Source organism: Rhincodon typus, chromosome 34 (assembly GCF_021869965.1).
Source record: "Rhincodon typus isolate 14 chromosome 34, sRhiTyp1.1, whole genome shotgun sequence".
NCBI lineage: Eukaryota > Metazoa > Chordata > Chondrichthyes > Orectolobiformes > Rhincodontidae > Rhincodon > Rhincodon typus.
In genome coordinates, this window is record NC_063365.1 from 9,015,163 (window position 1) to 9,032,285 (window position 17,123).

At 40.3% G+C, this 17,123-nt stretch overlaps 1 protein-coding gene across 3 annotated transcripts in view; it reads left to right on the forward strand.

Annotated features, from left to right (window-relative positions):
- The first annotated feature begins 293 nt into the window (after positions 1 to 293).
- Positions 294 to 17,123, forward strand: part of mapk8a (mitogen-activated protein kinase 8a) — a 56,588-nt gene continuing 39,758 nt past the window's right edge. For all 3 annotated transcript variants that reach the window (XM_020517716.2, XM_020517715.2, XM_020517718.2), the window contains exons 1-3: positions 294 to 390; positions 8,748 to 8,925; positions 14,499 to 14,628. In XM_020517716.2, coding sequence (XP_020373305.2) covers positions 8,804 to 8,925; positions 14,499 to 14,628 — 252 coding nt within the window. In that variant the 5' untranslated portion in view covers positions 294 to 390; positions 8,748 to 8,803. The remainder of the gene's footprint in view (positions 391 to 8,747; positions 8,926 to 14,498; positions 14,629 to 17,123) is intronic.

Sequence of the window (17,123 nt, forward strand, 5' to 3'; positions counted from 1 at the left end):
CTGCACATCTTTGGACTGTGGGAGGAAACTCGCATAGACACAAGGAGAATGTGCAAACTGTACACGGACAGACAATCTCCTGAGGATGGAATTGAACCTGGATCCCTGGTGCTGTGTGGCAATATTGCTAACCACTGAGCCACTCTGCTGCGCTATGATGGAAGTCTCAACACATTTAGAACTTGATTTCCTGTACCTTTATTCTGTGGTATGTCTTTGCTTGGAAGTCACCCTTATCCTGGCTTTTCTCAAGCATAATGGATTATAGAAAACATTTTATTTTGTCTTTTGTGCAGAGTGTGAATGTTTGTGGAATTTGTGGCAATCAAGTGGCTACTTTGGCCTGGATGGTGGCAAGCACCTTGCGTTGTTGGAACTGCACTTATTCAGGCAAGTGAAGAATATTCCATCGCACTCTGTACTTGTGGCAGGGACGTGATAGAAGTGCATTCATGCATGCAAGGGCTAGTGCTTTGACCTGAGTGGATTGCAGAGCCAAGCAGGTGTTGCTGAAGCTGTTCACTGTCAGTGAAATCACTGTTTGAAGGGCACTGCCCTCTTTCAGTGTGATACTGATCTTTGCCTCAATAAAACTGTGCACGCTCATACATCAAAGATGCGTTATTAATCTGAAATACTGTCTCTTAATTAGACAGATTTTCATGTGTATTTATTTCGTCCTTTTATTCAAAAATTCTGATTTTCAGCACGTCGTGCCACCTTTTTTTTTGCTAGAAATGAGATAGGCTGAAAGTTTCTCCGAACACCAGAAGAACTATTGAGTCAGCATCACTTAACTTAAGCCAAGTGTCATTTTAGACCCTTGCAATAGATAAACAGAGTTTCTGTTTACTCTCGCAAAGTTCGTGCGTGATGTGTTTGACTGTCACAAGTGATGAGTAACTGATGAAGATTTCTGCTCGTCAGTAAAATGTAATAAAGCACACCAAACCAACTGCAGTGATGGCAACAGGAATCGAATATAGTACTGCCTGTAAGGTTTTAGAGAAGATTTGTAGCTCAGGTTGTGGATGAAGTTGTAGATTTGCTCGTCGAGCTGGTATGTTTGATTGCAGACACTTTGTCACCCTGCTCGATAACATGATCAGTGCGCCCCTGTTGAAAGGTTGGAATTCTGTCCTGCTTGCTATTTATTTATAAATAATTTAATATAAGTATAAAAGTTATTTATAAATAACAAGTGGGACAGAACACAAATGCTTCACCAGAGGCCCATTGACGAACCGTCTGCAATCAAACACACCAGCTCGGTGAGCAAGTCTACAACCTCAGTACTGTCTTAAGCTGAGTGTAAATTGCAGTACCTAACAAATAGGCATAACCTTGAATGGACGTGTTTTGTGAAAACACTTGGGCTTGGAACAGCTGCTTAATGTTTTGCTCAATTCATTAACTGCTTAAATATAAATGTCAGTCTCGTTTTATTGTCCATAAGCTGTTTTAATTGCTATAACAAACCAATGGAGATCATTCCGTAATTTGCTGAGATCTGTTTCCTGATGTGGTGTTTGGAGATCTGTTTTATTAAATGTCTACACTAATATCCTATATAAAAGCAAATTACCTTTTCTCCTTGACATCGGTGCTGTACCATGGTCAAGCATTAGGAAGATGAATAGACTGGAAAAGACAGCAGTCAAAAAGATTTCTGGAGCATGGTTTCCTCCTATTTATCCCCAACAATCAAGATAACTGATATTTGTTGCGTCTCTCTTACATCGTGAAATATCTCACTAAAACAGTGGGATTTATTTGCTGATACGTTGTAGTCATCTATATGCACTGGTATGGGCCTGGCTTGATGGTTTATACGTTAGTGGTTTAATCAGGTCAGGAGTGGAATTAAGGTTTTATAATGCTAATAATTTTCATTTGACTCTTGCAAATTTCGTTTAAAAGATAATGTGGAATTTTCTGGACAATCTTAAATTTCAGTGCCTAATCATGATTTAAAAATTGATGTATCAGAATTAGGTATGAATAGCTGTTCCATCCGACATGGATAAAGACATGCACTGGGATATTCTTAACTAGTCTTTTTGTTCCATATTGTAATTCGCTCATGTAAGAAAGCCTTGTATGTTGGATTAACACTGTTCGAATGACAGTGTGAGATACTGTTCCAGTGGAAGGTTATTGTAAATGATGCAGCTGCTGCTGGAAGCACATAATTTTGCAGTTCCCTCACAGTCATTGATGCCCAATTAAAATAGCTAACATGAGAGCATTCTGTACCCTGGTTAGTAAGTACCTTAGGCAATGGTGTAAGTCTTTTCAAAGAGATTGACATTCCATTGCAGAAGCCAAGAGAACTTTTAAGGAAATTAACAATTTTTTGGAACCCTGGTGACTATATTCAAATGACTTTCAAGGGAAATAGAAGTTCAGCTACAAGGGGAAGATAAGTTTTCCTGTTGTAATGCTTAAAAATGTCTGCTGTCACCTAGACCATATCATTGTACATACTTAATGAAATCGAAATCAAGTATGTAGTGCCTGAAATATTTTTTCCAATAAAATGTATGGAGCAATAAAGAGGGGTACAGTCGTATTGTCATTGGGCAAGGAATTAAGGGTCAGTGTAAGGCTGTGGTCCTGTAGGTTCAATTCCCACCACGACAGATGGGATCTAGAAGCTAGACTAATAATGACCATGAAATGATTATTGTAAGAACCATCTGGTTTTCCTTTAGGGAAGGAAACTGTCATCTTTATCTGGCTGGTCTGCATGTGACTGCAGATACACACTGATGTGGTATCTCTTAGATTCATTGTGAAATGGCCTTGTAGTTGAATCCAACAGTTACAAAGTCTGATAAAAGGCATGCAATGGTCCACCTGGCATTGATTAAAGGTGCCAGAAATGACACTGGTACACAATGGCTCTCTGCACCCTGCAGAGTCCTTCTGACAGGTACATGAAGGCATTTCCAAAATTGGGAGGCGAGGCCACAAACTGATAAAACAACAGCCTGGCATCTGTATGTTATTCCATAAATATGACTGTGTCCCAGACACTACCTTTGCTAGCCCTGGGTGTGTCCTGTCAGAGCCACCAGACGAGGTGGCATAATGGTTGTGGTATGCAGCCTGGCTGGAGTTGCTGTGGGAGTTCTCAATATTACAGATTTGCACTGACTAATAATCCACTCCCCTACCCCTATGTGCTTATGCACCCTCCCACCCCAACCCACCTGCTGATTAGAAACAGTTCTCTTCCATGTTGAACAGCATTTGGGTAAAGTTCTAACCATGGAATGGAAAAGGATGTGCTGTGGGTGGTAGACCTCCATTTCCATCATCCAGAATTCCTCGATAGTGGCACTGCTGACCAACAGGTCTTGTGCTAAATGGCATTGCCAAAGACCCAACCTGCCTGTGAGAGATACACCTGTATTGGTTAGATTGACCATTACACAGTCATTGTAGAGACCAAGTCCCACCTTCATGTTGAAACAACCTTCCTCTGTGCTGAATGGGAGAGATTTCAAATATCTTAAAACACGAAGACTGGGTATCTCCGAGGCATTGTGGGCCCTCAGCATCAGCAGCAGGATTACATCAATTTACAATTTGTAACCTCGTGTCTCAGTATATCTCCATCTCTACCTTTTTACTATTAAGCGAAGAGATCAATGTCTGACTCAATTGAGCATTGAGGGAGGGCATGCCAGGAATGGCATATCTAAAAGTTAGGTTTCAACATGGTGTAGCTACAAAATGGGACTACTTGCATGCTAAGCAGGTGAAGGGACATACAGTAGACAGAACAAAGCAATTTCCCACCCAACTGATCAGATGTAGGGTTTGCAGCCCTGCCAAATGAAGTCATAAATAGTGTTGAACAATTCAACAACTCACTGGAAGAGGGAGCTTTACAAATGCCTCCATCCTCAACGATGGGGGAACCCAGCACACAGTGCCAAAGATAAGGTTGAAGCATTTGCATTAATCTTTGGCCTGAAGTTCTTTAATGGACAATTAATCTCAACTACCTCCTGAAATCAACATCATAACCGATTTGATTTCCTCCATGCCCTATCAAGAAATACCTGAAGGCACTGTATTTTGCAAAATCTACAGATCCTAACCACATTCTGGCAGTAATGAGGATTTGTGCTCCAGTCCTAGATGCCATGGCCAGCTGGCAGTGTGAAATATCTCTGTCCTCTTCCCAGAAAGGAGACACATCCAACCCAGTCAATTACTGTCCCGTCGGTCTATTTTTCGACCATCAGCAAAGTGATGGAGAGTATCACTTGCAGCACTGACAGTCAAGTGGCACTTACAGAGCAGTAACCTGATCACTGCTAGTTTGGGTTCCACCAGGCCCACTCGGACCCTGACCACCTCTTACAGCCTTCGTGCAAATATGGACAAGCAGTGAACTCGGGGGGGGCAGTGAATGTGACTGCTTTTGACATCAAGATAATATTTGACTAAGTATGGCATCAAGGAGCTATAGCAAAACTGTAACAAAAACAAAGTTGTTGGAAAAGCCAGCAAGTATGGCAGCATCTATGAAGGATAAAACAATTAACGTTTCGGATCCAGTGACTCTTCCTCAGAACTGGAATCAGTGAAACTGTGGAAAAGCCCTGCATTGGTGTCAGCATGTATACCATCTACAAGATGCACCTAGACTCCTTGAGACAGCACTTTCCAAATTGGTGACCGTTAGCATCTAGAAGGACAAGGGCAGCAGATACATGGGAACACCACCGCCCTCAACATCCTGACTTGAAACTATATTTCTGTCCCTTCACTGTTGGGCCTAAATCCTGAAACTCCCTCCCTGAATGCACTGACAATGTGCCAATACAACATAGACTGCAGCAGCTCATCACTATCTCATTGAGGATAATTAGGGATGGGGAAGAAGTGCTGGCCTAGCCAACGTCCTGTGAATGAATTAATAAAAAGTGACCAACTAAATCTGTGGAACTTCATGGTCGTCTTTTGAATTGTGTTTTTCATGCTGGACTTGGATTTTCAGAAGACAGTTACAGCAAAACCTCACTTTTAGCCAAAAGGTTTTGAGTAAACTCAATTGGTTAAAGTGAGCTTGGATTAACTAACTGTACTGTATACCTGGAATTATGCAGATATATTTGAACTTTTTTTTGATTATTATCCTGGTCAAAACTGCCTGACAGTGATATCTACAGAATGAACTAGGAAATTGTGCATTGAAGACATGAGCCAGCAAATAAGCTGAGAGGCATTAGAGGGAGTTTACATTGCAAACAGTCCCTGTCTGTCTTCAGGTATAATGGTTATCCCTGAAAAGGTTTCCAGTCTGATTTATAACAGGGTGGCACGGTGGCTCAGTGGTTAGCACTGCTGCCTCACGGCGCCAGGGACCCGGGTTTGCTTCCATCCTCGGGCGACTGTCTGTGTGGAGTTTGCACTTTCTCCTGGGTGTTCTAGTTTCCTCCCACAGTCCAAAGATGTGCAGGGTAGGTGGCTTGGCAGTGTGAAATTGTCTGTCGTGTGCAGGGATGGTTAGGTGGGTTAGACATGGGAAAATACAGGGGTAGGGGGATGGGTCGGGGTGGGATGCTCTGAGGGGCAGTGTGGACTTATTGGGCTGAATGGCCTGTTTCCACGCTGTAGGGATTCTATAAAAAAGAAAGTACATGACCTGAGTCCCAGTCTGAGGCCTGAGCTTCCCCTTTGAAGTGGAAATTAAGCAGAAGTCCCTATGTGTAGATGAGGAAATGTGTGATTTAGTTATATGGTGATAGTTATCTACATGGGACTGACAAAAGATCAATTGGCCTCCTGTGGATGACCATCAAGAGCTGTAATTCAGCCCCCACACAAGTACACAATATGAATTCCATTCTTGTCAAATTCATAAGTGAAAGTTTCAGTTGCACTTTTTGACTTGGCTGTCTTGCCTTTTTTATATTGCATTAGAAACCTACTGAAGGAGAATGAGTAAACTGGTTTGTGATGGAGGTATTAATCAAATAGGATTTTGCAAAAAGGCATAAAGGGAGCATCTCTTCAATCAGATTTCATCTGATATGTTTTGTATTGCATTATCTACTCTCCTTGATTGTTCAGATTTGTCAAATAGGTTCTTTCTGTTAAATCTGTGCTGCTTGTTTCCTATTATTGAAATGTTTCTCCATCTTAGCCATTTCAGCTGGTGTTATAACTCTCCGAAGCCTGCATCTGAATCCTGGCAGTAGGCCCTCAAAGCCGAGGCAACTTAGTCCTCAGTTCTGTTTGCATTTAATTGTTGAGGTGAGGAGGGGTGACAGCTTTCTCTTCTTTTTTTAAATATGTCCCCTCTGTCAGTCGTAACAATTTTTTATCACCATGTAGCTGTCACTTAAATGTAATGACATCAACAAGAAAGGAGAACCAATTCCAAGGTTTTCTTCAGTGAGAAAATGCTGATTTATTGCCCAGAAAGAGATTTTAACGAACTAAACAAACACACAAACATGGGTGAAAAGCTTGCAAAGCAGGTGGGAGGAGGGGCTATCTAGTGCAGACAAAATGAAGTTGAACGAAAATAGTTGCAACTTAGTTATTTTTCATGCTTGAGTGTGAACTCCAAGTCGTACCTGCTGTCCTGTTTACTTGAATGGTAAAATTTGCAGATACCCTAGATGTCTTGGGGATTTTCCTAATTTTTACTCGTGTGTGTGTGTGTGTGTGTGTGTGTATAAAGGGCTTGGATTCAGTTCATGTTGCTTTCTCTCTGCTTTCAAAGATACTGAAATATGTTTTTTTAATATCTCCAGTCTAGCTTCATTGTCGTTTCCAAACTGAATACTCTGTAGGTAACTTTCATCTTCAACATGTGAAATTACGCAAATGAGAGATGCAGATTTCTTCACCTTGAATTTTGGCGCTTCTCAATTGAAGTGGTAAATTGAGCTGGCTGACTTTTGTATAATCTGAGTTGCTTGGCTTTGTCAAGTGATCACAGCAGCATTTTAGGTCAAAACATTTTTAAATAGTAAGGGAAAAAAACAAAGAACCATAGACGCTGGAAATCAGAAACAAAACCTCAGCAGGCCTGGCAAATAATCTGTGGAGAGAAACCAGAATCAACATTTCGGGTCCATTGACCCTGCTTCTGAAGAATCTCTATTGATGCTGCAGGGCCTGCTGAGATTTTGCAGCAATTTGTTTTTGTTTTGGATTGTAAAAGTTGGTTTCCCCTATGTGAACCTTCTATACTTTTTGAGGATTGGAAAGGGATAAAGGTCTCTGAGTTGCACCAATGTGATTTATACAACTGCAGCCAGCCTAGGTTTCTTCCTCCCCATCCTGGTGTCCATGGTAACTGAGATTTTCGAAGGAAGTGCAATTTTAGTTAACACTCCATCTGGTATTTAATGGCTGCATCACTTTGGTCATCATTCAGTTGTGGAATAATGCATTTATTTTCCCATTGTCTATAACCTACTTTTAGAAATAGCTTAAACTAGTAAATAAACTTAGTTCCTATATTTAGTTAAACTGATACATTGGCAGAAAACTTTACATGATAGTGAAATTATTTTTGTAGAATAGACTCTTCAATTTTAGTTAAAGGTGACTTTTCAAGCAACCTTTTTTAAAATAATATTTTGACTAAAGTGGTCTATTTTGGATTAGTCTCATGACTTGTGTAGAATGATGCTATCTGACCAGCTCTGGTTTTTTTTTTCCCCTAAAGTTGAACTCATTGCGGAAGCGAGTCAAGGTTCTGTGCACTAACAGTATATGTCCTGCTCATTTAGTGGTTTTCATTAGATGCTCAACCATGGGGTGCTGTGTTGGCTCAATGGTTAGTACTGCAGCCTCATAGTGCTAGGGACCCAGGTACAATTCCACCCTCGGGCGACTGTTTGGGGTTTGCACATTCTCCTCGAGTCTGTGTGGGTTTCCTCCAGATGCATCAGTTTCCTCCCACAGCCCAAAGATGTGCAGGTTAGGTGGATTGGCCATGCTAAACTTCCCATAGTGTCCAGGGATGTGTGGGTTAGGTGGACTCGCCATGGGAAATGCGGGGCTACAGGGGTAGGGTAAGGGGTAAGTCTAGTTGGGATGCTCCCTCTCACCTTAAACCTACACCCTCTAGTATTGAATTCCCCTATTTTGGGAAAAAGGCCTTGTCTATTTACTCTATCCATGCCCCTCATGATGTTATAAGCCTCTATAAGGTCACCCTTCAGCCTCCAATGCTCCAGGGAAAATAGCGCCAGTCTAGGGTCATTGTGGACTTGATGGGCTAAATTGCCTGCTTCCACACTAGCGATTCTACGGATTCAGCTTGTTTGTAAATTTGTCGCCTCATATGGTGTGCTTAATGGTACCTTCACACTTTAAGATTCTTTGACCAGTCCTGGTACCACTTGAGATGTCTGGATTTTGTGGTGTTGCTAACTTAGTTAGGAGCTAATGATTTGAATAGGAAATGACAGTTTTTTTTTGTCTTTTTCAAATTTTATTAAACTTGCAACCAGCTAACAATTGTCTTGTACAACAGAGTGTTTTAAAAGTAGCATTGTTCTTTATATTGCAGTCTAAAGGAACTTTAATTTGATAGTTTAGAAAACTTTTGAGCGCTTCTGATATAAGCAGTAAATACTGTAAACTTGCCTTGAGGTTCATAGGAAGTCCAGATCAACTGTGATACCTAAGCAATTTAAATTGTTTTTACCACTAAACATTTTGCATATACCCTTCTAAGCGTTTCTTTGTTTTAAATTCTGCAGGTTGAGGAGGGAAGCAGTTGTACGTGAATGCATATTGTCAAATCGCTTCCGACATCATGAACAGAAACAAACGTGACATCCAATTCTACAGCGTAGAGGTTGGGGATTCAACATTCACTGTGCTGAAGCGCTATCAGAACTTGAAACCCATTGGTTCAGGAGCACAGGGGATTGTTTGGTGAGTTAGCAGTTTTGATATCTGTATTCAAACACAGCAAGGTCAAAACCGATGTATTCTGGATAGTGCACCTCTAGTGTTTAATACATCTCTGTATTCCCACTGTTTTCTTAATGGGTTTGTGCATTTTCCTTTATAAACTGATAATTCTGTATTGTTTTTCGACCGATGGTATTTTGATCTTGCTGTGTTCTTCACCCAATAACCAAAAATAAATCAGCTTAGAAATGATGCTGCTGATATTTTATTCATTACTGATCTCTAGAACAGCGGTAGATTCATAGGCATACAGCATGGAAACAGGCCTTTCGGTCCATCCAGTCCACACCAACCATGTTCCTGAATTAAGCTAGTCCCACCTGCTTGCACTTGGACCATATCCTCCAAACCTTTGCTGTTTACGTACTTATCCAAATGTCTTTTAAATGTTGTAACTGATTTGATTTATTATTGTCATATGAGGGGGAGGCAATGGCCTAGTGGTATTATTGCTGGCCTGTTAATCCAGAGACCCAGGTAATGCTCTGGGAACCTGGGTTTGAATCCCACCACAGCAGATGGTGTAATTTGGATTCAATAAATATCTGGAGTTAACAATCTAATGATGACCATGAATCCATTGCCGATTGTCAGAAAAACCAATCTGGTTCACTTCTATCCTTTAGGGAAGGAAAAAAATTTTTTTTTTTTCCTGAAGAAGGGTCTTGACCTGAAACATCAGCTTTCCTGCTCCTCTGATGCTGCTTGGCCTGCTGTGTTCATCCAGCTCTACACCTTGTTATCTACAGCTGTTATTGCTCATGTTTATCCTTTTCTTATGTGATGTTCTGCATGACAGCACCAAGTACTTTAACACATTAACAATAGTTAGTTACCCTAAGTTTGCTACCAGTAAAGACACTTTTGACACCACACTGTAAGAGGTATTAGGAGAGAAGATCAGCAGTTTGATTAGAGAAAGTAGGTTTTAAGGGACATCTTAAATAAGGAAGAAGGGATATGAAATGAAATGGCTTAGGAAGAGATTTCCAAAGATCAGAGCCAAGGCAATTGAAGTCGGAAGTCACACGACTCCTTGATAAATTATGATCTCTCTACCTTAATTAGTTTGTACAGTTTTGGATTACTTATGACTTTGGTTAGACCCTTGGCATGTGACTCTTAGACGTATCATGTTGTTTCAGTCATAGCACCACTTTATTTTTAAAATTGTTTGTAATTATCTCTGCCTCATTCAATTGGATTATAGGTCACCCTTTGCTTGTATTCAGCTGTTGACACTTTACACACACTGTCTAACACTATTGATCACTTGCAGAGAATTATTATTTAACACGGCACCCACACCATTTGTGCAATCTGTTGATCTCTCTGCCTATAAATTGTGTTTGTGTGCTTCTCTTTCACTTCACCTGACGAAGGGGCTACACTGTGAAAGCTTGTGATTTTAAATAAACCTGTTGAACTGTAACCTGGTGTCGTGTGATTTCTGACTTTGTCCACCCGAGTCTAGCACCAGCACCTCCACATCAAGGCAATTGAAACCATGGCCTCTGTTTGTAGAGCGATTTTAAAATTGGACGTGCAAGAAACCAGATTGGGATGAAAGCAGTCTCAGCTTGTTGGCGTGGAGGAGGTTACAGATGTTGAGAGGGGGCTTTGGCCATAGGCAAACAATGACCGAGATTTTAACATTGACACATTGTCAGGTGGCCAAGCAATGAAAATCAGTAAACTCGGGAGTGATCCGTGAATGCGATTTGGCTTGAACAGATAAACAGGCAGCAATGCTTTGGATGAGCATAATCTTGGAACTTGGGAAGCTGAGCAAGTGAGCTTGGAATGTTCTGGTTGGCTAGATGAAGGTATCAGCAGCAGATAAGTCAAGGTAGAGTTGAAGCTTAAAGATGTTAGGGCTGTGAAAGGGGGCAGTATTAATGCGGGTCTACGGTTAGAAACTCCTCTCTGGGTGAAAACCAAATAAAAGTTGCTGTTGTGAAGAGGAGGAAAACGTAGCTCCATCTTTTACTGTTGGTTGAAGATGCAGTAGAAACTTTAGCCTCAAATATGTGATGTTGGATCCTTTAGATTTTAGCAGGTGTTGATTAAGAGGTAATGTGTTCACCTCCAGCAATGTCATATTGCAGTCAAATACGTTTTAGACTCAGAATCCCTACAGTATGGAAACAGGCCGTTTGGCCCATTGAAGAGCATCCCACTCAGCCCAACACTCCTCCCAATCCCTGTAACCCTGCATTTCCCTTGGCTAATTGACGTAGCCTGCCCATGCCTGGACACTATATGGGCAATTTTCCATGGCCAATCCACCCAACCTGCACATCTTTGGACTCTGGGAGGAAACCGGAGCCCCCAGAGGAAACCCACACAGACATGGTGACAATGTGCAAACTCAACACCAGACAGTTGCCCGAGGCTGGAATCAAACCTGGGTTCTTGACGCTGTGAGGCCGCAGTGCTAACCACTGAGCTACTGTGCTGCCCATGTCAAATGATAATATGAAAAAAATTCCCCCTTTTTATTAAAGTGGCATTGTGTTTTTTATAGAATTTGAGAGTAATCGCGATAATCTGAGGATACCTGAGGCTACTAGAAAATAGCTTGAGAAGCTAGTATCAGTCTTCTGAATGCCCTAAATTACTGCATTGTAAACAGGCTGCATTTACTGAGACTTTCTGGAAAAGATGATACATTAGTGACATGGAACAGCAAATTTGTTCAGCAACATTGCCATGCTGGCTGACCTCTGACTAAATTTCAGTCGTAAAAACTCCCCAAATACTAGAGAAGCTCAGGTCTGGCAGCATCTCTGGAGAGTGAAACCGAGGTTAATGTTTTATGTCAAACATGATTCTTCAGAATATTGAGTTTATGATGAACCAGTTTATTGGACTTTGAAGAAGCCCTATGTTGGGGATATCCTGTACTTAGATTTCTAGAATGCATTTTAATAAGGTATTCATCAAAGATTATTGTGGAACATAAGGGTTTGTGGTTTAGTTGGCAAATGGGCATTGAGAGAAGATAGGCCAGCTCACAGGAAACTGGATAGAAATGGATTATTTTCAGGTTGGAACAGTGTAATCCATTGAATGCCACAGGGGTTGATGCTGGGACCTCACTGTTTTTTAAAATTTATATCAATGACTTGAATGAAGTGGTGGAAGGTATGCTTGCTGAATTTGCTGATGACAAATTTGACAAATTTTAACAACCTACACTACACGTACCCCCCACACGCGCATGCCAAACCCACACCCCCTATACACGCGCACACCAAACCCACCCCACGCCCCTACACCAGACAAGTAGGAAAGTTAGTTTTGAAGATGTAAAGGGATTGCAAAGGGGTATACGTAGGTTAAGTGAGTGGACAAAGATCTGGCAGTACAGCATCCTGTCAGAAAATGTGAAATGTCCAGTTTGGCAGGAAAAGTTTTTAAAAGAAAGCTTATTTAAATTTAGAGAGGCTGCGGAGCTGTAATATGCTGAGAGATCTGTATGTATATACAGGATCTTTATGCTACTTGCATCATTAAATTTTATATGCAGGTGCAGCAAATAAAATGACAGCAAAACCTTCCTGATTACACACCACCCTGTTCCCTGGCCCACGTTACTGCGCAGTGTTTGCTGCAGTGTTCCAGTGAAGCTCCGCACAAGTTAAAAGAACAACACCTCCTTTTCTGCTTGGGGTCCCTGCAGCCTTCCGGATTTATTGACTTCAATAATTCTAGGGCCTCAACTCTCCAAGTCCTAGCATCCCCCCACCCCCTGCCTTGTTATCACACAGCCTGCCATTACATACTACTAGTCACTAACAGTCTCCAATAGCAGCTATTCGCCCTCCTAGCCTGATCGTTATCCACTCCTTCGTATGTCCAACTGTTGTTCTCTCTCGTTTGGCCTCTATCCCTGCCTATTGTCTACTCCTTACCTCCTCCTACGTGCCCCCCACCCCCATCCTATCTTCTGCATATAAACAAACATTTTCCTAGCTACCATCAGTTCGGAGGAAGGATCACTGGACCCAAAACGTTAACTCTGATATCTCTTCACAGATGCTGCCAGACCCGCTGAACTTCTATTTTTCGAATCAGGAAGGCTTGATTGAATTTATCTTTCATTACAAGGGTAATTCAATACAACAGAGTTTGCAATCACATTGTATAGAGTAATGATGAATCTGTATCTGGAGTACGATGTGTAGTATTATTCTCCATATTTAATTGAGGATGTAAATGCAATAGAAACAGTTCAGAGAAGCTTTACCAGACTAATACGTAGAATGAGGGAGGTTACCTTAGGAAAGGCTGAATAAATCAGGCTTGTATCCACTGGAGCTTAAAGTAAAAGTTGGCTTGATTGAAACATTGGGTTGTTCTAGAGCCAGCTGTCACTGTTTCAAAAGAAAGGGTTGCTGATTTAAAGCAGAGCTGAGCTGAAATCTTTTGATGATGCTGAGTCTTTGGAACTGTCTTCCTGAAAAGATGGTGGAAGCAGAGTCTTTGAATTTCTTTAAGGTAATGATGGGTAGATTCTTGAAAAGCAGGGGCGAAAGGTTATTGAGAGGTGTAAATATGTAATGGGGCTATACGCTCCCCCCTCCCTTTCCTTATTTGTGTGTTTGTATAATCAACTCTCTGAGGACAAGGTATTTTTGTGCCCTTTTCAGAATCATTTAACTAATGAATGTAATTTAGACAGTATAACACCATACAATGCATCTCACTCCCACTGTAGGAAACAGACAAACATAGGATAAAACCAAAGATGCTAGAGGAAGTCAGCAAGTCTGACAGCTGATCTGGAGAGAGAAAGAGTTGATTATTCAAGTGCAATGACTCTTCTTTGGAAATAACATCTTCTGATCTGCAGAATGTCTCCAGCACTTGTCTTTTTCTGATCTCTAGCACCTACAGTAGTTTGCTTTTATTTCAGTGTTTAAAACACTCTGCATAGCTATCCAGGTGAACTTCTAAGAAGCTAAGTTATTAGCACATTATTTCCAGGATGCAAATGTGGATTTCTACTATTCAAATATATAAACTATAATTAGCAGAACCTTGGTAGTTGTTGGCTGCTCCCCTGGCCAAGGTCTTAAATGTAAAAAAAAGAAGTGCCAATTGCAGACTCATGCAGTGAGAGATTCCTTTGTAAAGAAAGGCCGGACATTTCAAATGCATATGCTCTTTAAAGCATTGCACCAAAACGCACACATTGATCTGATTAAGTTATGATGAAACAGTCCTAGATCAAATCTGAAAGCAGTCATTGTATCCCAAGTACAATGCTAATAACTGTTCTGGTATATCACGTTGTATATGATTGGGAAAGTTGTATCTGAAGAGCTGTTCAAGTGTAGAAGGTATCAATTCATAATAACACTTTTATTCTCTTTTATTGTTTAATGGTTACTTTGGTATTCTTTTTGCCTGTTAGAACGCCATCATAGTATTCCTGGTACATACACTGTCTGAAGATTTATACATTTGACTGTTTCAGTGTTGCCACTTCTGACATACTCTTCCTTGGCATCTTTTTCCTTTTACAGCGCAGCCTACGATGCAATTCTGGACAGGAACGTAGCTATAAAGAAACTCAGCCGACCATTTCAGAACCAGACCCATGCAAAAAGGGCTTATAGAGAATTAGTCCTCATGAAGTGTGTCAACCATAAAAATGTAAGCAACTCTGAGACGTAATTTTTATGATGGACTCAGATATACTTTGTTTTATATCAAGATTTCTTAAACACTGTTTACCATAGTCTTTTGACTATTCAAGTGGAAGATGCTGAAACATAAATTGATTTTGATTTGGGGCTCTTTTGCTGCGTAAATCCTAATTGTGAACTCTTTCAATTCCTTCCTTGTAACATTGTTAGTGGATTTTGTCTTTGGCAACTATTTCAATTAACCAATCTTAATTTTTGTTTGTAATTTACTTTCCTTTTGTCAAAAAAAATTCCTTCCATGGCCATAAAATATTCAGTTATTTTGGAAAGTAAATTTTTTTTGCAACATTTTTCTCATAAATGTTGCTTATTCATGTGACATATGCAATCTAGGGTGGAAGTCAATGATTGGTAGATACTTGCATGGACTTCCATCTGCTGATCAATTCAGCAAAATATAGGGATTATTACAAGATTAGGAAAAAAAAAATCTTCTTGCGTCATCCTATTTTCACCAAGTAAACCAATCGTGTCATGTATGAATGTTATGACATAAGTGGCTTAAGTAGCAATTAAATGTTTCAGTGACCAATAAGGATTTGGGGCCAAGGCACAAATTGATGGAATTTTCGCCATTCTCAGACTGTGTCAAATCATCAAATTGTCTTGCGCTTTCTGGATCAGTAAAATGCAGCTTCAGTGCTGATTCTAACCTTGAGCCCTGATCCAGGTAGGAAATTAATTAAATGCCAGAAAACGCTCTGTTCCTTCAGGGTTAATTTAACCTTATTACATTTTACCTGTGGCCTGTATCATCATCCAGAAAACTCCCAACTTTTGGGGAATTTCCAGAGGGTTGCCTCAAGGAAAACAGGGCAATGAGATTCCCACTGAATTCCCCATTTTCATGTTGACCTTTGGACCTCTTTCCTCTGCCATTTAAATATGAGTTGTTCAAATACCAATTCTAGGCTGTTTCAAAGCTCGCTCTTAAATTCAGTTAGCATTGTTCCGTGAATTTTTTTCCTCGCTAATCATTGGCCCTCTTATTCTTTCATTGGTCAGACTATCTGAATGAACATTATTGGCAAGACTTATTAAGCATCCCTAATTATCCTGAGACTGTGTTGTGCTCTCTGCATCTGTGCAGCAATTTAAATGGAAGAGTGAGCCACATTGATATTGGACTGGAACCACAGTGGTCCGCACTGTGTGAGCGTAGTTTCCTTTACTGAAGGGGATTAGGGAATCGGTTGTGTTTTTACAGTAATTCGGATTCAGATACTATCTTTTATTTCCAACTTTCGTTTTGACCTGATTTGAAAATCTTACCGCTATGATGCGGCTTCTGGTCATGTTTTCTTTGTTTCCAGGCCTGTAGATTGTTAATCCAGCAATGCAGCTGCTATGTTACTAAAGCTGCTCTGCTACTGTACCCTATGTGCTGCCTTTATGCTGCTGTGCAGCACTCCTTAAGCAGAGATATTACTGGGAGATTCCCCAGTTTATGTAAATGACCTGAAGCCAGAAATGCTTGCCAAGTTCGTGTAGGAGCAAAAGTTCTGTCTCAATGTACTTCTGGTGGAAGAAGGAACATTCAGATGCTTGGGAGTCTACTTGGATTCTTTTGAAGTTAAAAATTGTTTTTCACTCAATGTTTCAGTGCTGTATAGTCTGTTTGAATTCAAAACATTTTGAGGAAAAACAAGTTTTGAATTTAATATTTTATGTATTTAAGTTATCTTCTAATTCTAGTGGTGGAAACTTGTATCATTCAAAGTAATGTTTGTGAAATCTGAAATGCTGAATTAAATGCAAGCATGTCACTTGTCACCTTTTATGAAGTGTTATTCCTTGAATAGCAGTCTGAAGTTTAATGTTTGAAGTCTAATTGCAATTACTAAAAAGCCAAAATTCAATGTAGATTAAGGCTTCTGCTGTGCCTGAATAAATTGAGAAACGTGATCAAAAAATCTTATCTGATATCCTGCAGCAATGTATATAATCACACAATTCCCAAATAACTTTAGGTTTCACACATGGAAAATGAGTTGAATTTGCGGTTTTTCTGGAACAGATTGGAGGAGTGCCCTCCAAGAGATTGATTAATACTGGTGATACAAAAATATGTCAATACGAAGAAAGTTCTGTTGTGTATGAGCTCATATTTGAAATAAAACTGGAACTCTGTCTATTATTGTCTGAGGCTCAAATAGTTAGGAAAGGATTGTGCAGCTAAGAGAAGTCAATTTCCAATCTAAGTCCGAGTTTTATACTGACTAAACCTAAATAAAAATCAGCATGCAAATATTTTTTTTATTTTTTTTTAAATGTCCTGAAGGAAGTGTAAAAGACAGCTTAACTCTTTCTATAATCCATCTTGAATGTGTATTCCCTCATTGGGTTTGGATTTTCAGAATGTCTCTAATTATTCAGTGCCTCACCCCAATGACCATCATTTAAGTGTGAGAATAGATCAGGATGCCAAACGGTTTTTAGAGA